At 38.7% G+C, this 20,625-nt stretch overlaps 1 protein-coding gene across 1 annotated transcript in view; it reads left to right on the top strand.

Moving 5' to 3' along the window:
* The window catches only part of CCDC129 (coiled-coil domain containing 129), a 141,666-nt gene that overhangs the window by 38,730 nt on the left and 82,311 nt on the right, over positions 1–20,625 (top strand). The window contains exons 2-4 of the mRNA XM_011925692.1: positions 14,088–14,273; positions 15,557–15,605; positions 15,964–16,007. Coding sequence (XP_011781082.1) covers positions 14,088–14,273; positions 15,557–15,605; positions 15,964–16,007 — 279 coding nt within the window. The remainder of the gene's footprint in view (positions 1–14,087; positions 14,274–15,556; positions 15,606–15,963; positions 16,008–20,625) is intronic.

Below are 20,625 nucleotides of genomic sequence, written 5' to 3' on the forward strand. Positions count from 1 at the left end.
ACTTTGGAGCACATACCAATAACATATTTATACAAACATAACCCAAAGAAAGTTAAATACCATTTTATATTTGACAATGCTTCCTGTATGATTTTATAACAAGCCAAATTTTACCTTTATATTAGTGTGCTGTTAATATTAAACTCAATTTTTTTTTTTTTTTTTTGAGATGGAGTCTCGCTCTGTCGCCCAGGCTGGAGTGCAGTGGCTGGATCTCAGCTTACTGCAAGCTCCGCCTCCTGGGTTTACGCCATTCTCCTGCCTCAGCCTCCCGAGTAGCTGGGACTACAGGCGCCCGCCACCTCGCCCGGCTAATTTTATTTTTTAGTAGAGACGGGGTTTCACTGGGTTAGCCAGGATGGTCTTGATCTCCTGACCTCGTGATCCACCCGTCTCGGCCTCCCAAAGTGCTGGGATTACAGGCTTGAGCCACCGCGCCCGGCCAATATTAAACTCAATTTTTAGTAAAACCTTGTAGACATATTTACCTAATTTTAATGTTTGACCATATGATAAGATTTGCATAGACCCTTTTTAAACCTTTATCATTTTTGTTAAAGAGCAGGTTAGTGCTTTAAGAGAAACCCATTGTGCTTTTTTTTTAATGCTCAATTTACAGAAAAATTGGATGATAGCCCTTCAGCTTTAGCCAAAATGTTTACACACATAATTTCCTTTATAGTTAACCTTTCGAAACTTGCTTAAACCTTCATTTTTATTTTATTCAACTTAAAACAATTCTTTAACCTTTTAATGTAGGTAAAAATCAACATTCTCATGCCTCCTTATAATCTTCTTACCAAAAGTATGTGTAAATTGTTTTTTCAATAGTCTTAAATGTATGTTACGCTATTAACTTCTAGCAGCCTTTACTTTTGTTGGTAAGCTTGCGATTTTAATTATGTACCAGTTAAAGAGCCTAGGACCTAGACAAAAGTGCAGATAAGGTCTGAATTATTCTAGCATTTAACTCCACATGTCCTAGGTCATACTTAGCTGCAAGTCACACAAGTTATACAGCTAGCAGTTAGCATTCAGGAGGCTAAAGCCCTTTTAAATTGTACAATACTTCTTGCATAAATTCCCTTTTATAAATTTTTTATGACTTGCACAATCTCTGACATGCCTCAAATTTTTGACTTGTAAACACCCCTTTCTTTAAACAACCAGTTAATTTACTTTAGGGCAAGAATTTGCCATGTAAGATTCTTTTTATATAAATTCTCTTCTTTAATATCAACGGTGATAACAATTCTTTCCCAAAATAAACTTCCTTCATGTCTGCGGACTAGACTGCCTGAGGCTACAAGATTAGAAGTTAGGATATTTTACTAAATAGTTCAAGATGTAGCTATCTTCGTTAAACCAATATTAACATTTCATTTATTAAAAAATTACACAAACAAAGATTATTGTTTGGGCTGAGTTATAGTTTTGTAGCCTCTATGCCAAATTTTGACACCTTATAGTATTTGACAGAGATAAGTATGGAACTGCTTGAATAATATATGCAAGCAAAAATGTATGCTGGCAACTCTTAAGACATTTCTAATCTTACTATAGCAGTAAGTTTTAAAGATTAAGGTCATTGGAACTGAAAAGTCCCACAGCTTTTACTCTTTCCTTAAAAATACTTGATTTAAGCACTTATTTTTCTTAGGCCAATTAATTAGAGCTTTTAAAATACAGATTGCACACATAACACATATATAGCCACACAGACAACCAGAAAAATATCCAGTAGATTATGTTTTTGTTGTTGTTTGTTTGTTTGTTTTGCTAATTTCCCAACTGGGTTATTGGCCTTTGGGTGAGGCCTTTTAGGAATGGGGCCAGGAAAACAATTTCCAGGGCCTAACAAAAAAGCATAGCTGGAAGGCAAAGACAGATTTTGAGAGGTAGTTATTCACCTCTAATTCTAGGAGTTCCATAAGGAAAACAGAGATTTTTCCCAAAACAGGATTTGTGGTCCCTTTTCTGTTTTCCCAAGGAGTCCCAGGCCACCAGAAGTACATGTACTACGAGTGGCAAGACAGAGTGGAGAAAAGTAATTCAATTCACTGGGAAAAAACCTTTTCCAGGTAAACAAGATTTATGAAGAGGAAAACATAAAGGCCTTTGAATATACTCAGAGCTTGGATATTCCATTTAATTAAGCTGAGCACTCTTTTTCATCGGGGTGAGGGTGGAGGTTAACATAAAGGTCATGCTAAGTGAAATTAAAGGAATGGGTTACATGCAGGAATTCCCTGCAATAACAAGAGGGATTTTCAGAGAAAGATCCCAGGCACTGTTCAATCTATGACAAATCAGACATGGAGAAAGGGACATGATGTTTAGAGAAAGATCCTAGACACTGTTCAATCTGTGACAAATCAGACATGGAGAAAGGGACATGATGTTTAGAGAACGATCCCAGACACAGTACAATCTGCGACAAATCAGACAAGGAGAAAGGGACATGAACGCAAGCAATGCCTTCAACCCCAGCCGCTTCCCAGAGAAGGAGAATGGCAGAGGTGGGTTTTGAAGAGGTAACAGGTGGAGAAAGAGGAGGAGCCAGGTTTGGGGCTGAAGGCTTGGGGGCAGGAAGGATGACTGGGGCAGAGGGTTTAGACAGGCATGGAGTGGATACAGGAAGATGAGAATATGAAGGGAGTTCATCTTCAGAGTCAAAAGGGTTTTTGGAGGAAGGAGAGACCCAGGGAGGGTTTTCATTAAGAAGAAGGATTTCATGAGGGGGTGCAAGCATGACACAGGGAGGATTGGAATCTAGATAGAAGAAAGCCTGAATACAGAGAAGCTCTTGCCATTTGCCATTCCTGTTTATAAAGTTGTCAAGGTTCCTGAGACTTTGAAAGTTAAAGGTGCCATTTCAGGCCATTGGCTGTCACTATCTAAGTTGCATTGGAATCAGGCCATGTTGCAATAAAAAACTAAATGCATAAGCCAAGTTTGGCAAGGTTCTGAAGGGGACAGCCCAATGGAGAGGATGTAGGAATGTGGGATTGTTTGGCATCCATGTGGACAGGTGAGAAGTCGCTGAGGGTGTCTATTTTTGTTCTAGGTGTCCCCAGACAAAAGACAGAGACCTGGAATCCTCTTTCTAAAGAGGACAATCAAGCTGAGAAGAAACTGGGAATCTCCAAGATTTCTTCTATCTTAGTCCCACTGGTCCTCTGAGGACCTGTATGGCAGACCTGAATTTTCCTGGGTATGGCGAGAAAGCCAGGGGAGGGCAGATCTTACCAGTTGGCTGGATTAGTGTCCAATGTTGGATGTTCCAGTTGGAACTGACAAACGGCCTCTTGGACTAGAGCTACAGGAGGAAGAGACAGAGAGACAGAGAGAGAGAGACAGATAGTGAGAAAGAGAGAGAGAGATAGAGAGAGAGAGAGAGAAGGATGAGGGAGGAGGAGAGGAGAAAGCAAAATAACCATTGCCAGCAGTCAGAGGTGGATTCCTGAGACTTGAGGATTTTGAGGGCTTACTGGAGAGTAGCCCCAGCCTGAGCCTTGCAGCCCCCTTCAGGTTAGTTGTGCTCCTCAGGCAAATTGCTCAAAAAGTGAAGTGAGAGGCAAGATGGGGTGGGTTCCCAGAGACTCTCAGGATCCAGCAGGACAATCAGCTGCTGTCCACTGCTTCCCTGATTGCAAGAGATCTTCTACCCCCAAAATCTGTCCTGGGTTTTGCCACCAAATGTAAGAGTTAAAGAAAGAGGAAAGAAGCACGAAAAGTGGCTCAATAGTCAAAGACAGGTTTATTTTGGAGATAAACCTGAGAGGGGCTTCTGGATGATTTCAGTCAGGAACACTGTCTCTTCCAGACTAAGATTATTTAAAGGTTCATGGCAAGAGAGCTTATCACAGGATTAGAATGTTTCTGTGTAGGGGAGAATTTTATTGAAGGGTTGGAATGTCTTGGGTTGTAGGGGAGGTTATCTTGGGGCTGACATCTCTCCAGCCAGGGGGAAGGTTATCTCAGGGCTGGCATGTCTCTGGTTGGGGAGGGGTTTGGAATGTTTCTGGTCAGAGATGTTATTTGTGGTTTATGGTCATGCTGATCTTAGCCATTAGGCTGACGCCCTTTGGATTTAGGCAGTTTTTCATCAAGGTGAACTTAAAATGGCAGTGCTCGTCCAAGATGGTGATACTCCTGCTCCATCATGTACTATTAATATTTTGTATTTCCACCAGCAGTAAATGAGAGTTTCTCTTGCTCCACGTCCTTGCCAGCATGGTGCTTTTAGTGTTCTGTATTTTGACTATTCTAATAGGTGTTTACTGGTGTCTCATTGTTGTTTAAATTTTCATTTTTTATGATAAATTGAGTATCTTTTCATATGCTTATTTTCCATTTGTGTATCTTCTTTGGTGAGATATCTCTTCTCTCTTTTTCTAGTGAGACTGTGTGTTCTTACTGTTGAGTTTTAAGAGTTCTGTGGATATTTTAGTTTATAGTTCTCTTTATCAGATAATTTTTTTGCAAATGTTTTCTTACACTCTGTGGCTTGTCTTTTCATTTTCTCTTGACACTATATTTTACAAAGCAGAAAGTTTTAATTTTGATGGAGATCATCATATCACTTTTTTACTTCATGGATTGTCCCTTTGGTGTCATATCTAAATGTTCATCACCAAATCCAAGGGCATCTAGATTTTCTCCTGTGTTATCTTCTTGCAGTTTTATAGTTTCGTATTGTACATTTAGGTCTATAATCCATTTTGAACTAGTTTTTTTTATCTAGATTAGTTTTTTGCATATGATGTCCAACTTTTATAGCATCACTTGTTAAAGAGATGAACTTTTCTACATTGTACTGCCTTTGCTTCTTTGTCAAAGACCAGATGACTATTTTTATGTCTATTTCTGGGCTCTCTATTGTGTTCTATTATTCTATTTTATTTTCAGCACAATGTTGAAAAGGTATGGTAAGAGGGAGCATTTCTAACTTGTACTTGATCTTAGTGGGACAGCTTCTAGTTGTCACCATTAAGTATGATATTGGCTACTGATTTTTTGTAGATCTTTTTTATCAAGTTGAAGATCCCTAGTTGACCATTATTTTTAAAGATAATAGAAAAGGTACATGGAAAGCAGGTGTGATAGAGCCCAACTAAAATTTTGCTTAAAAGAAATAACCATCATAGAAGATGACCAGTTATTTTGTTAAACTAATATTAAAGAACATATGCTTAATTATCACAAAGCCACTGCTTAGCAGCTCTTTGGTGAAATTTATGCTGTAAAGGTTCACATGTCTTTCAATCTTCTTGTCTGAAAAGTTTGCCTATTCATCCATTATCCCATCTTCAAGGATCAGAACCAAGGGTTCCTCTTCCAAGAAGCTTTTTTTTATATCCCCCAAATAAACAACATTGTCCTTTAATATTTGAAAACAATTATTTTTACCTTTCTTAAGATGCATATTACATTCTGCCTTATAATATAGTTTGCATGAACTATTGCTTGTAATCAAATGTAATCTCCTCCAAAGATTGTTTGTACACAGTAGACACTCAAGTATTTAATTAAATTGAATTAGTAGATGTCATTGAATTTATTGATTTAATAGCTCATTTGTACAATGTACTTTTATAAGCAACTTTTAGAGCATAATGCTGTGCTGACATCATAGAGACTACAAAAAAAGTAAGTCAGAATTCCCAGGTACTGATAGCAGAGTCCAGAGTTAGAAGTACTCATTCATTCATTAAACAGCTATTGCTCATCATCCACTGTTATCTATGTCTTGAATTAAGTAGCACAAATACTAAAATGAGTAAGTCATGGTCATTGCCTCCCAGGAGTTCATTTAGTTGGTGGGAAAAGCAGAGGTGAAAATAAGCCTCTCAACTTGAGTGTGAAGAGGCTACAATAAGAGGCTACACAGGGTGCTGTGACTGTCAGAAGTAGGTTAGAGTCAGGGGTGAAGAGTGAGAAAGAAAGAAGTTTCTATAGAATAAGTTCTATTTGAGTTTAATGAAACAGTATCTAGTGAAGACAAGGCCAGTGCTTATAGAAAGATCTGCATTTAGTAGGGTCAAGACGATGATGCATCTTGGAACAAGCAGTTCTGTGCATCCAGAATATGGTGTCCATGAAGGAACTTGGATTGCCGGGATGTTGGAATAGGAGATGAGAGGTGGATCACAGATGCCCTCTCACCTTTCACTCCCCCTCCCCAAAATGAAGCAAAGCAAATGTTGAGAAGGCAAAAGGAGAAATGGTAAATAAAGAGGGAAATCATGAAGGAAAAAAATTCTCTTTAAAGTTGGAAAGGGACTGAAACAGGGCTAACAGTACATGAATCAGTTTATCCAACTTTATCAGCCTTGAAGTCATTTCAAGTTTCCAGGAAGCAGTATATACAGTCTTTGAATTAATAGTCCTTTGCTTATTTTCACCAGTAAAAGATGAATACTCTAACTCCAGGAAGTCTGATTTGGGTTCCAGCTTGGGCACAACTGCCTTGTCTTTAAATCCAGCTTGCTCCTAAATGGCAGGAGTGAGCACCCTTCACATATTTTGTGGTGGGAGGAAGCCACCCACAGAACAAGTCATCACAGACTGCTTGTTCCTCCCAGCAGAGTGTTGACAGAACACTGTATTCCCCATGATCTGCCTCTACTTCACTGAATCATTTGAAAATCTTTACAAGTGTTTGTGGGACTTTAATACTTGGATAGGGAGGGAGAGCAGAAGGACATTCCTGGCTTGATTTTGTTGCTTAAGTTTTTGAGAGATCTTCCAAACCTTTGAGTAATAGGAGAATTTTATTATTATTATTTTTATTATTTTGATGACTGCAACTTTAAAATGTCTTTAAAATGTGAACTCCATTGGCCAAACATTAAACAGTCTATGTGGAGGCTAGAAACAGAATAATGAACTTATGGAATTATCTCATGTTGTCTAATTTTCTCATATTATACAAAAGGAAATTACATTCCAAGAGAACTTGAAGCTGCATGCCCAATATCATGCAGCCAATTGATAACTATTTACTGATTAATTAAAAATAAATTACTTTTTTTGTTTCCTTGGCAATGGATTAAGATTTTTCATCTGCTTGTTAGCTGTTGGGAGGCACATAAGAGAAGGTAAAAGAAAGTATTTACTCAGTTAATTTTTGTAAAAATGACAGAATAAGCAGGCATCAAGTGATAACTCAGAAAATTTTGCAGAGAAAGATTGTGTGTGTGTGTGTGTGTGTGTGTGCATTTGACTGTGTGTCTATGTCTGTGCATGTATGTATCTGTGTGTGTATAATCTCATACTTTTTCTAATTCAAATCTATAATGCTATATTTTCTGATACTGTGTACCTAATTCTGGTTAGTGTGCACTTTCTGATAAGTTGTCTGACTGCTAAATACCAAACAGTCCTTAATTATTTTATAATCAGATTGGCTTTGGTATTCCTCGGTTCCTTGTTGGTATTCATTTAAATAGTCATTCATTCAACAAATATACATTGAGTACATTTTCCATGCAATTATGATATAAACGCTAAGATCTCTGTCTTGAAGAAAATCCCATGATGGTTAAACATAAGTGGAACACAGTGTAACAGACTTATAAAACAATGTGAAAGTACCTTACCAGTGATTTATACTGAACTATGGGATGACAGAGGGGCCTTTAAAGCCCCACTCATATAGGGAGGCATGTAGACAGAAAAGATAAGGGGCTTAGGACTGAGGTATAGATCACTCAAAATTTAGAGGTTGGGGAGAAGAAAATCAGCAAAAAAGCTTGAGGAAAAAAGCTTTGAGGTAGGAGAAAATCTTAGAGAGGCTTATATTAAAAACCAAGTTAGCCTGTAATCCCAGCACTTTGGGAGGCCGAGACGGGCGGATCACGAGGTCAGGAGATTGAGACCATCCTGGCTAACACAGTGAAACCCCGTCTCTAAAAAAATACAAAAAACTAGCCAGGCGAGGTGGCGGGCGCCTGTAGTCCCAGCTACTCGGGAGGCTGAGGCAGGAGAATGGCGTGAACCCGGGAGGCGGAGCTTGCAAGTGAGCTGAGATCCGGCCACTACACTCCAGCCTGGAAGACAGAGCGAGACTCTGTCTCAAAAAAAAAAAAAAAAAAACCAAGTTAAATAAGTTAAATGATTATTTTCATTAAGATGATGTGGTTAATGACATCAAATGCTGCCCAAAATTCTGAAATGATAAGAAGTGAAAGTTGACCACTAGCATATTGACTCAAGTGGGTTATAAAGACAAGGGAAGGTGTGGATAGTACTGCAGATGAAAGCATTTTGCTGTGATACAAGTGAGACTGCGAGTTCTGCTGATATTAGGTTGATAGCATTGGAGGTGGTTGGTCTGAGATACATTTTAATGGCTCCTGTGTTAGTCAGTTCTCACACTGCTCTGAAGAAATACTCGAGACTGGGTAATTTATAAAGAAACGAGGTATAATTGACTCGCAGTGCCACAGGGCTGGGGAGGCCTCAGGAAACTTACAGTCATAGTGGAATGGGAAGCAAACACATCCTTCTTCCCATGCTGGCAGCAAGGACAAGTGAAGAGCAAAATGGGGGAAAGCTCCCTAAAAAGCCAACAGGTCTCATGAGAATTCACTCACCATCATGAGAACAGCATGGAGGTAACTGCCTCCATGATTCAATGACCTCCTACCGGGTCCCTCCCACAACATGTAGGGATTATGGGAACTATAATTCAAGATGAGATTGGGGTGAGGACACAGCCAAACCATATCAGCTCCTTCTTTTTTTTAGTGGTTTAAAGTGGAATGAAAGGAATAGAGGAATCAGGGAAGACTCATAAGTTCTTGACATAAGCAACTGCCTGAATAGTGGCCCTGTTTACTGAGATGAAGCACACTAGAATAAAGGCAGGTATATGGGAGGGTGAAGAAGTCCAGGAAAGAATAAACAATTCAGTGTGGTACAAAATGTGTACAGACATTCAAGTGGAAATGTTAAGTAAATGGGAATGCCCTGGTATGAAGTAAACTCACAGGCTGGACCAGATTTGGAAATGAGAATTTGGGAATCATCACTGGTTTCATTAAAAACTAAGGTAGGAGCTGGAGAGGGATTCAAGGTGGTCACATGGAAGATACATTTAAGGTGGGTCACATTAAAGTATATTGTAAAGTAAAGGGAATGATCCAGTAAGGAGGACAAAAACGGTGCCCAAGCAAAGTCTATGAGTAGAATAGAGGTGATGGGGGATGTTTGAAATTAGGATTTTGGAGAGTGTTCTCTTACAGTGAAGTAAAACCATAGGAATCAAGCAGAGAGGGAAAGATTATGGAAAGTGAACAGGTCATTGAACTGAGTAACCTGGTGTTGGCAAGCCATCTACATTGATAATGAAATCTTCCAGAAAGATTATAGAAATACCATCCTAAAATTTTCAGTAAATGAAGGTGAATGTCCTGGATGTTGATAGCTACATAGTCTGATGGCATATACTTCAAAGGACAGAGGAAACAAGGTTTGGAAGCAGCAACAAAGATCATAGATGAAATTTACACTGTCTTGAAGACTACAGTGCAGATTTTTTAAGGAATAAATGAAAGGGCCATAGCTTGAGAAGCCATATCCCCGTTTCAGTCAGAGAAAGAAGATGAAGGGACATTCAGTGAAGAGGTTAGGATGAAGGGATATTGGTAGGTGACAGGGCATGAGTTCCAGAGGGCACAGGTGTTGGGAGAGTCTCCAGGAAGGGTGGAAGATTGGGCCAGATGAAATGATGTTCACTGCCACAGAGTATGGCCCAACGGCATGATGTGATTGCTCCTGTGGTCTTCCAGGGGAAGAAGGATGAGTTGATTCTCTGAGAGTGCCAGCCTCTCAGGACTGGTCTCTTAGTTTGTGTAGGTAATATAAGTGGTACTGAGATTTGTGGTAATCATTTTTTTGAGAACAGGAGGGGTTCTGGAGGCTTCCTTTATAAACTTCCATGAATGGCATCATGATTGGGAAAGCGGCAGGTCTTAATGGAACACATGGATCTATGTAGACTTCTCTTCAATGCTGCTCTTGGGGAAGTCACTATATGAAGTGGGGAGGTGAACAAGGCAAGCCTGGACACTATTTGAGATCTTAGGAAGGCCTGAACAGAGGCTATGACAATGAGGATCCATGGATGAGATGCAGACACGGTGTTAGAGATCCATTTGGTTGTAGAATGCCTTGGGCTGTTCTCCCATTATGCACTTCTTTCCTTGGCCACCGAGTTTAATCAGAAATGGTGGCCAAGGCTGGAGCTACAGACTACAATTATAACCTTAAAATTTAGTTTATAATTGAAGGAATCTCAAGACTCTGATAAGCACCTCTAACTCATCTCAGGGAAATCCACATTCTCATGGTCACAGAAACACTCTATTTTCACTCTCCCAAATACATCTACTTCTCAATCATCCAAACTAAGTAATTTCAAGACAACACAGGTTACCCACAAATGAACAGGGTCAAATTTATTGTCTATTAGAAAAATGATTGCATTGATTGGTGATACTTCTTTACTTGACAGTTCCTGACAGGATAAAGACAAGAAGCAACATACAGAAGAGAAGGAAAAAGAAAGAAAACTGACCAATATGAGTGATGATTGTTTTGGATATATTTTCCATTAAGTTTTCCTAACAATTCCATCAGATGTTTATTTCATACTCATTATAGATATGAGAAAATAGATTATCAGAAAAGTTTGAAAATTTCCCCAAGATATAAGAAAGCAGCAGAGCTGATATTAAAATCCAGTGTTATCTGAAAATACTTGCTCTTTTAACCAGATAAGAACTAAGAAAGCTGACAAAGCCAACTGAATGCCCCTTTCCCAAGTAACCAAGCAATTCACTAATAAAGATTAGTTATCTTGGGTCAAAGGTGTTGGGATCTATGGGGAACAGAGATTAAATAAAACACAATCTGTATTCTCCTAGTATGAACAACCTGTTTGGCAAGAAAACCTGTTTGCATAAAGATACAAAAAGTGAAATAACTCAGAAGGCAAGAATGTAATCATTGTCACTGCTTTAAGTGTCAAAGCACCAAGTTTTATGATTTCACTGTGGCTCTAAAGCTTCACAGTGAAAAGGAGCATGTATGGATGAATTTGCTCAATTTAAGAAAATGTGAGGTAGAATTAATGTAACAAAGCCCTTTTTTCTGATTTTGATTATTTAAAAAATTTTTAAACCTTGATAACATTTTGGTACTTTTTTCCCCCCTTTTTCAAGGCATTTGTTTATTTTGTTTTTACAAAATAGAGTTCTTAGTGCATATACAGTTTTGCATCCTCTTTTTTTTTCAGTTAAAGGTGATACTATATGCAATTTCCCATGTGAGTAGAAGTTTTGTATACACATGAGGATAAATGACAGCATAGTAATCAGAGTAGAAGGGATTTGAAGAGAGAGAAAGTACTGGATGCCCCAGGCACGGAATGACATGATCCAGAATGAGGACTCCTCTTGGGGCCAAGTCAAAGAATTAGCAAGAACTGGGTTCCCAAAGGCCCTTGGGGTGGATGGACTAATTAGAGAAGTCTGCAGGCAGTCACATGCCATAACTTGTGCCCTGACTACCCACTGAGCAATTCCAGGATGCTGCCTGATCTGTGTCCCTTTCCGAAGGGCTGCTCTGTGGGTCAAGTGAGTGAATGCCAAAGGAAGACCACACAAGCTTCAGAAAATCCATTTCCAGAAGCAGATTTGTTTACCAGCTGGAAAGGCATCCACTAAAACAGAAGGAACAAAAGAGGTTTTCTTTATGAACTGGTCCCTGACCCTTGCCTTTAGCAAGGGTTCCCATTTTCTTTGGCAAGCGTTTTTCCTGCTCTGTGGCCAAGTACAACAGAGCTGGCAGAGAGAATATCCTCACTGGTTGTGTAAGGCTGGAGGCTGAGGTCAAGTATGTCATTCATTATAAGATGGAAGTTTGGGGACATACAAATAAAGCAGCACGTTTACCTAAAAATTCAACAATTTCTCCAGTGTTACATTTGAAAAAGCAGTCGCTAACTTAAAATTTGTCATTGTGATACAGAAGCAGCAATTTGAGTACTATCAGCTACTTGATAGCTTCTTGTTTCCTCCACAGTGCAAACTCTCCCATTCATTCTAAATGAAACTCACTTTCGGCCAAGGTCAGTGAAGGAGTGAGATTATTTTGGGGATCTTATTTTTCTGTGATACGTTTTCTGTAATATGTTATTGTTTTATTCAAAGCTTTTGGTCGTTTATTGAATCTGATATTTCATGAATGTTGTTAAGCATAATTTTGGAGTTTTTCCTTCTTGTGAAATTTTGCACTGTCAGTGTTGATGCTGTTATTTTCATTCACGCTCACGAGATACAAGGCACTGCTGAAGAGATTTATTTGTTTCCTTGAAAGACCCAAAACCTATGTGAAGCTAAATAGCTACAATTTCAGTGAGATTTTTAAAGGTTATTTTGTTTAATGTTATGAATTCTAGTATACCAAACAATTCTCCAAAGGTTAGGAATATAATTCAATCTGCATTATTTTGTCTTGTATTATTATTGAAATTTTTATAATTTGCTACCAGTGGATATTCCTAAAGTTAACTGGCTAAAATATTGACTGTTAATGTAGATTTAACTATTTTTCTCTTAATTTTTAAGTAATTGAAAGGTTTGTTTTTAACATAAAATTGACAGCCATCATCAATTTTTGTAGTAATTTAAAATTGCAACAATAACTGTATATATTTATACCTGACAGAATTTGAATATAGAAAGCAGGTAAGAAAATTGTGCTGCCAGTTCCATCTAGAATGCTCACCTATACTTGAAAGAAAATATTTACATTTGTAATAAATCTGAATGGTTTGCCTTTTGCAAACAGATTAGAAATGATTTACATGTCATGTGATCAGTGATTATGCATACGTTTAGGGATCCTAGAAATGCTACTGAAGTAAGTGTTTGGCTCTTTGGCCATTTCTCTAAACCTGAAGAATAAACAAATTCAAATTAAAGCATGTCATGGAGGTAATTGCATCAGAAAGTGTGGTTTGAAACCTCACTTTGCTATTTTAGTTTGATATTTGTAGATTCACCACCTACTATGTGCCAAAAATACAGTTAAATTCTAGAGATACATAAATAAGTAAGAGAACAGCCCTTGTTTTCATGGTGCTTATAGTCTGTGGAGACTGAACAATTTCTGTTGCTGCGCTAAGCTGCTGTGTCTTGCTCTTACTCTGCTAGTTTTACAGGATGTTCATGAAGGTCAAGTTAAATAATGGGGGCAGCTGATACTTTTTGCGCCAGGTGTGTAATATACTCATAAATATTTTAATTGCCCCAGCCATCGTATAGGGTATATAGTATACTCATAGGAACATACTTGAGGTCCAGTGCCTGGCTTTGAGTCCTAGCTGGCTGTTTGGCTTTGGACATGCAACTTAATCTCTCTAGTCTTCAATTTACCATAAAATTGTGACTACTATATTACTTCCTTCATTGACAATTAAATTAAATAATGAATGTATAGAATTCAGCATAGAATCTAGCACATAGTAAGTATTCCACTGAGGTTAAGTTGTTAAAATTCAGTAGAGTGTATCCCCAGTTCAGAAATAAGGGAATGCAGAAAGGTTCTATAGTTTACGTAAGGCCACACAAGTTGCAGAAATAGGACTGAGCCAAGCGAATCTGTTGCCAAAGCCCTCATTTTTCTCCAATATTTGGGTCTCAAAAATAATTTTGTAGATATAACTGTTGGATAAATTTGAAGGCTATTTACTGGGTGTGCCCTCAAGTCTAATTTCTTTGCTCTCCATCCACATCCCAGACCACCAAAGCGAATCTGCAGAGTGTACATGTTGTCTGATGACTGACATGGCCACTTGAGTCCCAGTTGCTTTGCCATGGAGAGGGAAGCATTTCACCAAATTGAGACAGGGAGCTTGGCTCAGATGGGTAAGCCAGATTCATGTATGACTGTGAAGCTGGATTGTTCATCTGACTGTAGGCATTCTTGCCTTCTTTCTCCCTTTCACTGAGCCAAGCCCAGAAGCTGAACTCATTGTGTCTGGTTTGTGTGTGTGTGTGTGTGTGTGTTTTAAGTCAGTTTGCAGAATTACTCTCCTATGATGGCACAGAAATCACAAGGATCTGACAACCTTCAAGAAGGCAAGGAAAAGAGCAAGAGAGACATCCTGAAGTGCACCAAGAGCATGTGGGCTCCACTGGATGAGCGGCTACCCCCTGACCCTGAGGAGGAAAGCCAGGGTCTCACCATCCCCATGCTGGGTGAGAAGGACCCTCAGGCCTATTTGAAAGCATTCTTCTGTGAGTGGTGTGGGAGCTTTTGGCCAGGGGCAGGTGATTTTGGAACAAAAGTATTTGGCTTTGAATATACCAGTGTTCCTGGCATGATGCCAAAAACATTTATGAAATGGGCACTTCTCACTTCTGTTATAGATATTCAGAACACAGATCTCCTTGAAAGAAGTAGACCATTTAATGAATGAACTCTGCTTCCTTTCCACTCCAAATATCCCTCACCCTAAGTTCCCAGGACTTTGAAGCTGTTTAGGGTCTGGGCATGAGGCTTCTTTCAGGTCATCAAACATTTTATTGAAAAACTCTGATCTGTTGGGTCCTGTAGGAGGCATTGACAAAAATTTTAATCATTTAAAGAGTAATAAGTAAGAAAATACTTCCAGCACCCCCCTGCCTCCATTATGTAACTGTTGAATGGTTTTTCTTCTTTGCCCATCGCCCAATTCATTCTAACTTCACAGCAGTTCAAGTGAAGAGCAATATGGACCTCCTGTGTCTACCTGGCTTTTATGGTTCACCTGACACCTTGTGAGGGGGATAATTCAGGCACCTCACTATTTGACAGCATAAAGTCAAACAAAATTAGCCCAGGGTACACAGTTGCCAAGCAGAATGGAAACAAATATTTAACAGAAAATGCTGCTTTACATCCTCTCCTTTTTGCCTGTTGACTATTTGTTGAGCCAATGATAAAGATCCACCTTAAAAGACTAGTGCCTTTTTAACACAGGGTGCCTTTGGCAATCCAGGGACTCTAGTGCAATTTGTCCCTGGAATGAATGCAAATTTGGTTTCTAACCTGGCAGAGAACTCCTTGCAAATAACCATCACTGGCTGGCTGCCTTAGGTAAATGTCGTGATTCAATAAGGAGAGGCACTGTGGTGATTTATATCCAACAAGAGAAAGACAAAAGTCTCTTATGCTTTCTCACCCTTTGTATTCACACCAGGTAATTTAAAAATTATTCTAACATCTCTTGCTCTTCAGTGGTTTATTTTTCTTCACTCTCACATTTTCTTTTTTTTTAAGTTACAGTCTTTTGACAAGTTTACACTTCATTCTCAGGAAAGGCTGATCATGGAAAACAGGAGGTTTTGCCTTCAGGAAAAAAAATGAATATGCTTATGGAAGGAAACATGTGACTAAATACGTGGGAAATAGAGCAACTGAGTAGTGGCTGAGTAAACAGGGTAGCATCCTTTTAGCTGGTTGTGCTTTGACTAACAGATCTGTTCTTTCTTACTTGTAGAAGATTCCAAGCAAGAAAGTATTCAGCAGTGGCTGGACTCTGGATTCTTGTAAGTCTTTGTTTGTGTGTGTGTGTGTGTGTGTGTGTGTGTGCGCGCGTGCCTTGTACATTTCTCTTGCAAAGATCCATGAAAACAATGAGTGTAACTCTGCCTGGGCAAGGTAGGGGATGTGTAGGGATTTTCATTTTAATTGTAATTGAAGTATTACCCTATTATTGTAAAAACTATGTATCAGTTTAAAACTACAAAATAAAATACTACTTTAGTCCCTGACTGTTTATTGGTTTCTGAAAGTCCTCTTTTACTAAAACCTAACTCTGCATTTGCTCTCATCTGTTTAATTAAAAAGTAATTTAGTATAATTTATTTACACACTTTGACTCACAATACTTTTGTTTCTTTACAGTGTCTCTGCAAATGAAAACTTTCAACGAGTCATTGACCGCACTGGTAAGACAAGAGAAGCAGTTACGCTTTGCGAAGCTGAGTAGAAGATATATTAAAATATCAATGTGAATAAATCTTCTTAAAATGAGAATTATCAGAGGCTTCTAGAAATGATCAGCCCTCAAAACTACCCAGTTCAATCCCTTCACTTGACATACAACTGCGACAAAAATGATAGGTGCTTCCCCAGCAGCAGGTTAAGGGCTGAACCCAGGCCTTTGCCATATTATCGACAGCTCAGATGATAGCATAAACTCACTGGGTTCTATGAAGACATTTGCAAGGATGTAATTATGAAAATGAAATTGTTTCATTTTCCCCATCCTGTATTATACTTTTATTTCTGAATCTAGTTTTTTTTTCTATTCTTTGGTCTCAAAATTGCACTTACATTCCCTCTTTCTAATAATGCACTTGTTCGCGAGAAGAATAAATGTCTGAATTCTAAAGCAAAAAGTACAAGAATTTCTGAAGGAGAAAATGTATCACACTTGTTTCACTGAGGTTTGATAAAAGCATTATAAAAATAAAAAGAAATTTAATTACAGGACTCACAGTTTCCACCTTCATTAAATGCAATACCTTATTTTATAGAATCTAAGACCCTTCAGTTATAAAATGCATTCATATTTTAGGAAAAAGAAAACCTGGCAGTTACAAATAAAAGGCAATATTGACTGTAAGACGTATCTTGATTTCACAGGTGTTAAAAATGTGAAAAAGTATGCTTCAAAATGGATGAAATATTATGAAGAATTTGTGTGAAAAAATGGCATAAATTAGGAACTTAATGGTTAGATGAAAAAATTATTAGTCTAATAGTCACTTACTTTGCTGGTTTTAGTTATTTCACTTCCTCTACTGCAGTCTTACATTAAGATTGATGATTGGCTACAAATCAGTTTAAATTTCGAATTTTTCACTACCTTTAAAAGAAAACCTATATGTATCATTGAAATTTCCCTTTTCACAAACCTTCTTTATTTTTTCTAATATAAAAGTTCCATGATGCCAAATACTGTAAAGATTTTTGCCAATAAATCAAATGTAAGTACTTCTCTGCTCATAATGGTGCAGACTCAAGGAAAAGCAAAAACTTAAGAAATATAGCCAGCATTTCATATCCCCCTGGTGTTTTCTCTTGCCCCGGTTGTATTGAGAGGCCTGGCACTGGTACTAGGGTCATCAGTAACTATACTAAAAGCTTCACTTCCCAGAAATTAAAGACAAATCACAGCCCTTCCTCTTCTGAACCAAGTCAATGAACTGGAAAGGCACAGACATTAAGTAAAGACCTGGAGGAAAATTGGGATAGTGATATGGCTCTGAGATCAGAAACACAGTCTCGATTTGCCAGGTCCTTTATCTTCAGCAAGCTTTTTAATAATAATGGAATAGCTTCTTACACGTTTAATTGAGCCTTTGCTTGTACAAGGCTCTTTCTCATCGATCATATTTTAAACTCCACGGCCTGTGTGGTAGCATGGTTGGTTTTGTCTTTTTGTTTTTTGCAGATGAGGAATTTGGGGTACAGAGTGGTCAAGTGCCATGATTGTTGGTCACAGCTGGTTAGAGGCAGGTGGAGGAATGGAGGCCCAGCCTTCTATTAATATCAGCCCCGCTGCGTGCTGACTTCAGCCATGATGAGAGAGCTGCACTGAGCTTGGGGGAGCTGAGAGACACACTGAGAAGGGTGGATGCTAGAACAGTTCCAGAAACTGGGGACCTGAAGGTCATGGCAAAGGTGAAAAGGAGAAAAACTGTGGAGATGTAAAGGACCCAAAGAGGAGGAAGAAAAGAAGTCACTATCGGAGGGAAAATCCTGTCAAAACTCATAAAATACTGATAAGATATAGAGTGGAACATGAATTTCCTAGGGCAGCAGTAACAAATTATCACAAACTTCTTGCCTTTTAAGCACCAAGTTCTGTTGTTTTAACAACAGAAATATATTCTTTCACAGTTATGGAGTCTGGAAGCCCAAAATCAAGGTGTCACCAAGACTGATCTCCCTCTGAAAGTTCTAGGGAAGAATCCCTCCTGGTTTCTTTCTAGTTTCTGGTAGCCTCTGGCAATCCTCAGTGTCCGTTGGCTTGCAGCTACATAACTCCTTTCTATGACTTCATCTCTACATGGCCTCTTCTCCTTGTGTGTCTTTTCCTCTTCTTATAAGGACATCAGTCATTGGATTAAGGATCCAGTGTAATCCAGTATGATCTCATCTTAACTAATTAACTATCCACAAAGACCCTATTTCCAAATAACAGCACATTCTGAGGTTCCAGGTGGACATGAAATTCCAGGGGACTCTAGTCAACTAACTAGAATTCATTCTAAGGCTGGTTTCCTTATTAATCACTTATGAGGCTTTGTACACTAAGGTAGCAGCAAGATCTAAGTGTCTTCATCTTACAGGTGACCGAATGCCTTCCATAGAAAGCATTCTAGTGAGTCTTCAGCCCTTGGCCTGGGCCCAAATAACATAGGTAGTTGGGATAAGGCTTTAGTGGTCCTGTTCCTGGTTTCCTCCTGGGTTCTATGATGGCCAACATGGGGCTTGGCCTTTTATGGTGACTCTCTGGCTGTCATGCTCATCTGCAGCTACCTAAAATCTCAAATCTCATTTTTATTAAGCGGGAATCTGGTTGGCCCATTTTGTATCTTGTTTGCCACCATTAAGCCAGGTAAAGCCCTTGGCACTTCAGCCTCTTAATCAGTAGAACTGGGAGAGGAAGAAAATTAATGCATATTGAGGATGCACATGCTAGATACTATATATATATTATCTTGCTTAACAAACCACCTTTGAGGTGAATATTACATGGAGGAAAATGAGGTCAGAAAGGTAAAGTAACTTAACAAAATCCATCCAGTTAGTAGGTATGGGAATTGAGATTTCAGCTTAGATCTCTCTGTCTGTACAGTCATGCTTCCCCTCTAGAAGACTAATAACATGTACTACACATGTTATGCATGGAAACCCCTGGGAGGAAAGCCCTGTGCTGTGGTTTCAGTGTCCCCTCCAAAACTCATGTTGAAACTTAATCACCATTGTGACAGTATTGAAAAGTGAGACTTTTGATAGGTAATTAGGTTGTGAGGACTCTGCCTTTATGAATTTAATGCCGTTATCCTGGAGTGAGTTATTTATCACAGTATTGGGTTAATTATCACGGGAGTGGGCTCCTGACAAAAGGATGGGTTTGGTCCCCATTTTCTCTCTCTTGTGTGCTTGCTTATCCTCTGCCTTCCACCATGGAATTACACAGCAAGAAGGCCCTCACCAGATGCAGCCACTTGATCTTGGACTTCCCAGCCTCCACAGCTGTGAGTCAAATAAACTTCTTTTCTTTATGAATTACTCAGTCTGCGCTATTGTGTTATAGCAGCAGAAAATAGACTAAGACACCCTGTATACACATCCCTGTTGGAAAAGTCAAAGCATGGGCAATGTGGGTGAGTCACTGGCATTTCTCCCTCCAGGCCTTCTGATTCTTATGCATCAGCCCTTTGGGACCACAACACAGTCCTCTGGAGTTCAATTGTTTTGATGTGGTACAATACCAACCTTTTTTTTTATATCAGTCAAGTGTCTATATTCATAGCTTTAAAAAGATACATAAAGTTGGTCAAAGGGTATAAACTTGCAGTTATAAGATGACTAGGTTCTAGAGACCTTAAGTACAGCGTGATGACTATGTTAGAATAATGTAGTTTGTACTTAACATTGTCTGAAAGAGTAGATCTTGCGTATATTCTCACCTCAAAAGGAGGTATTTTTCACCCCCAGTAAAAGATAGAGATGATTTGAATTCAAGTCTGTCTGATTTAAAAGTTCCTGCTCTTTTAACCAGAAACTAGCATACCTCCAATGACTGTACACTGGTGTAAATCAACTGTCATTAAGTTTATCTCTAACTTTTCCTTACTTCTGTGAGCCAATTTTGGGTGGCAGAAAAGAATGCTCTCTAAATTTAAGGTTTTAATGCGACTAAAATATAGAGGCACATAGAGTAGATTTTAATTCAAAGAAAAATTACTACTAAGAAACAGTTCTAATAGTAACAAAGAAGTATAAAGCTATGCTGAAATTAACCTATAAATAACTCCTATAACTAAAATTTGCCTCAATTTTCACGAGTCCGTAGGTACAAATTTGGTTACAATAACATTGGTACCTAAAATTTGCTGGATTATTGCCCCCTTCTTGGTGACACAAGGTCTATCTGCTAAATATCTCCCCTTAAGTATTTCTGGGAGTTATTAGCTATCTCAAATATTTTCATAAATGAGCTCCCTTCCACTGCCCCTGCTACTACTCCAATAGAATCCTCTTGGTATCACCACATAGATAAGTCATTTCAATACTTTCTGAGCATCATATTCTTCTTCTGCTCCTCTGGGAACCACCATCATTGCCTTTTATGGAGCCCTATTTATTGCAGAATTTGTATGGAAACACTCATATTTCATGGCCAGACAGTTGCCCACGCCTGTAATCCCAGCACTTTGGGAAGTCGAGGTGGGCAGATCACTTGAGGCTAGGAGTTTGCAACCAGCCTGGCCAACATGGCAAAAACCTGTCTCTACTAAAAATACAAAAAAAAATTAGCCTGGTATG

This window comes from Colobus angolensis, unplaced genomic scaffold (assembly GCF_000951035.1).
Source record: "Colobus angolensis palliatus isolate OR3802 unplaced genomic scaffold, Cang.pa_1.0 Scaffold652, whole genome shotgun sequence".
Lineage (NCBI taxonomy): Eukaryota > Metazoa > Chordata > Mammalia > Primates > Cercopithecidae > Colobus > Colobus angolensis.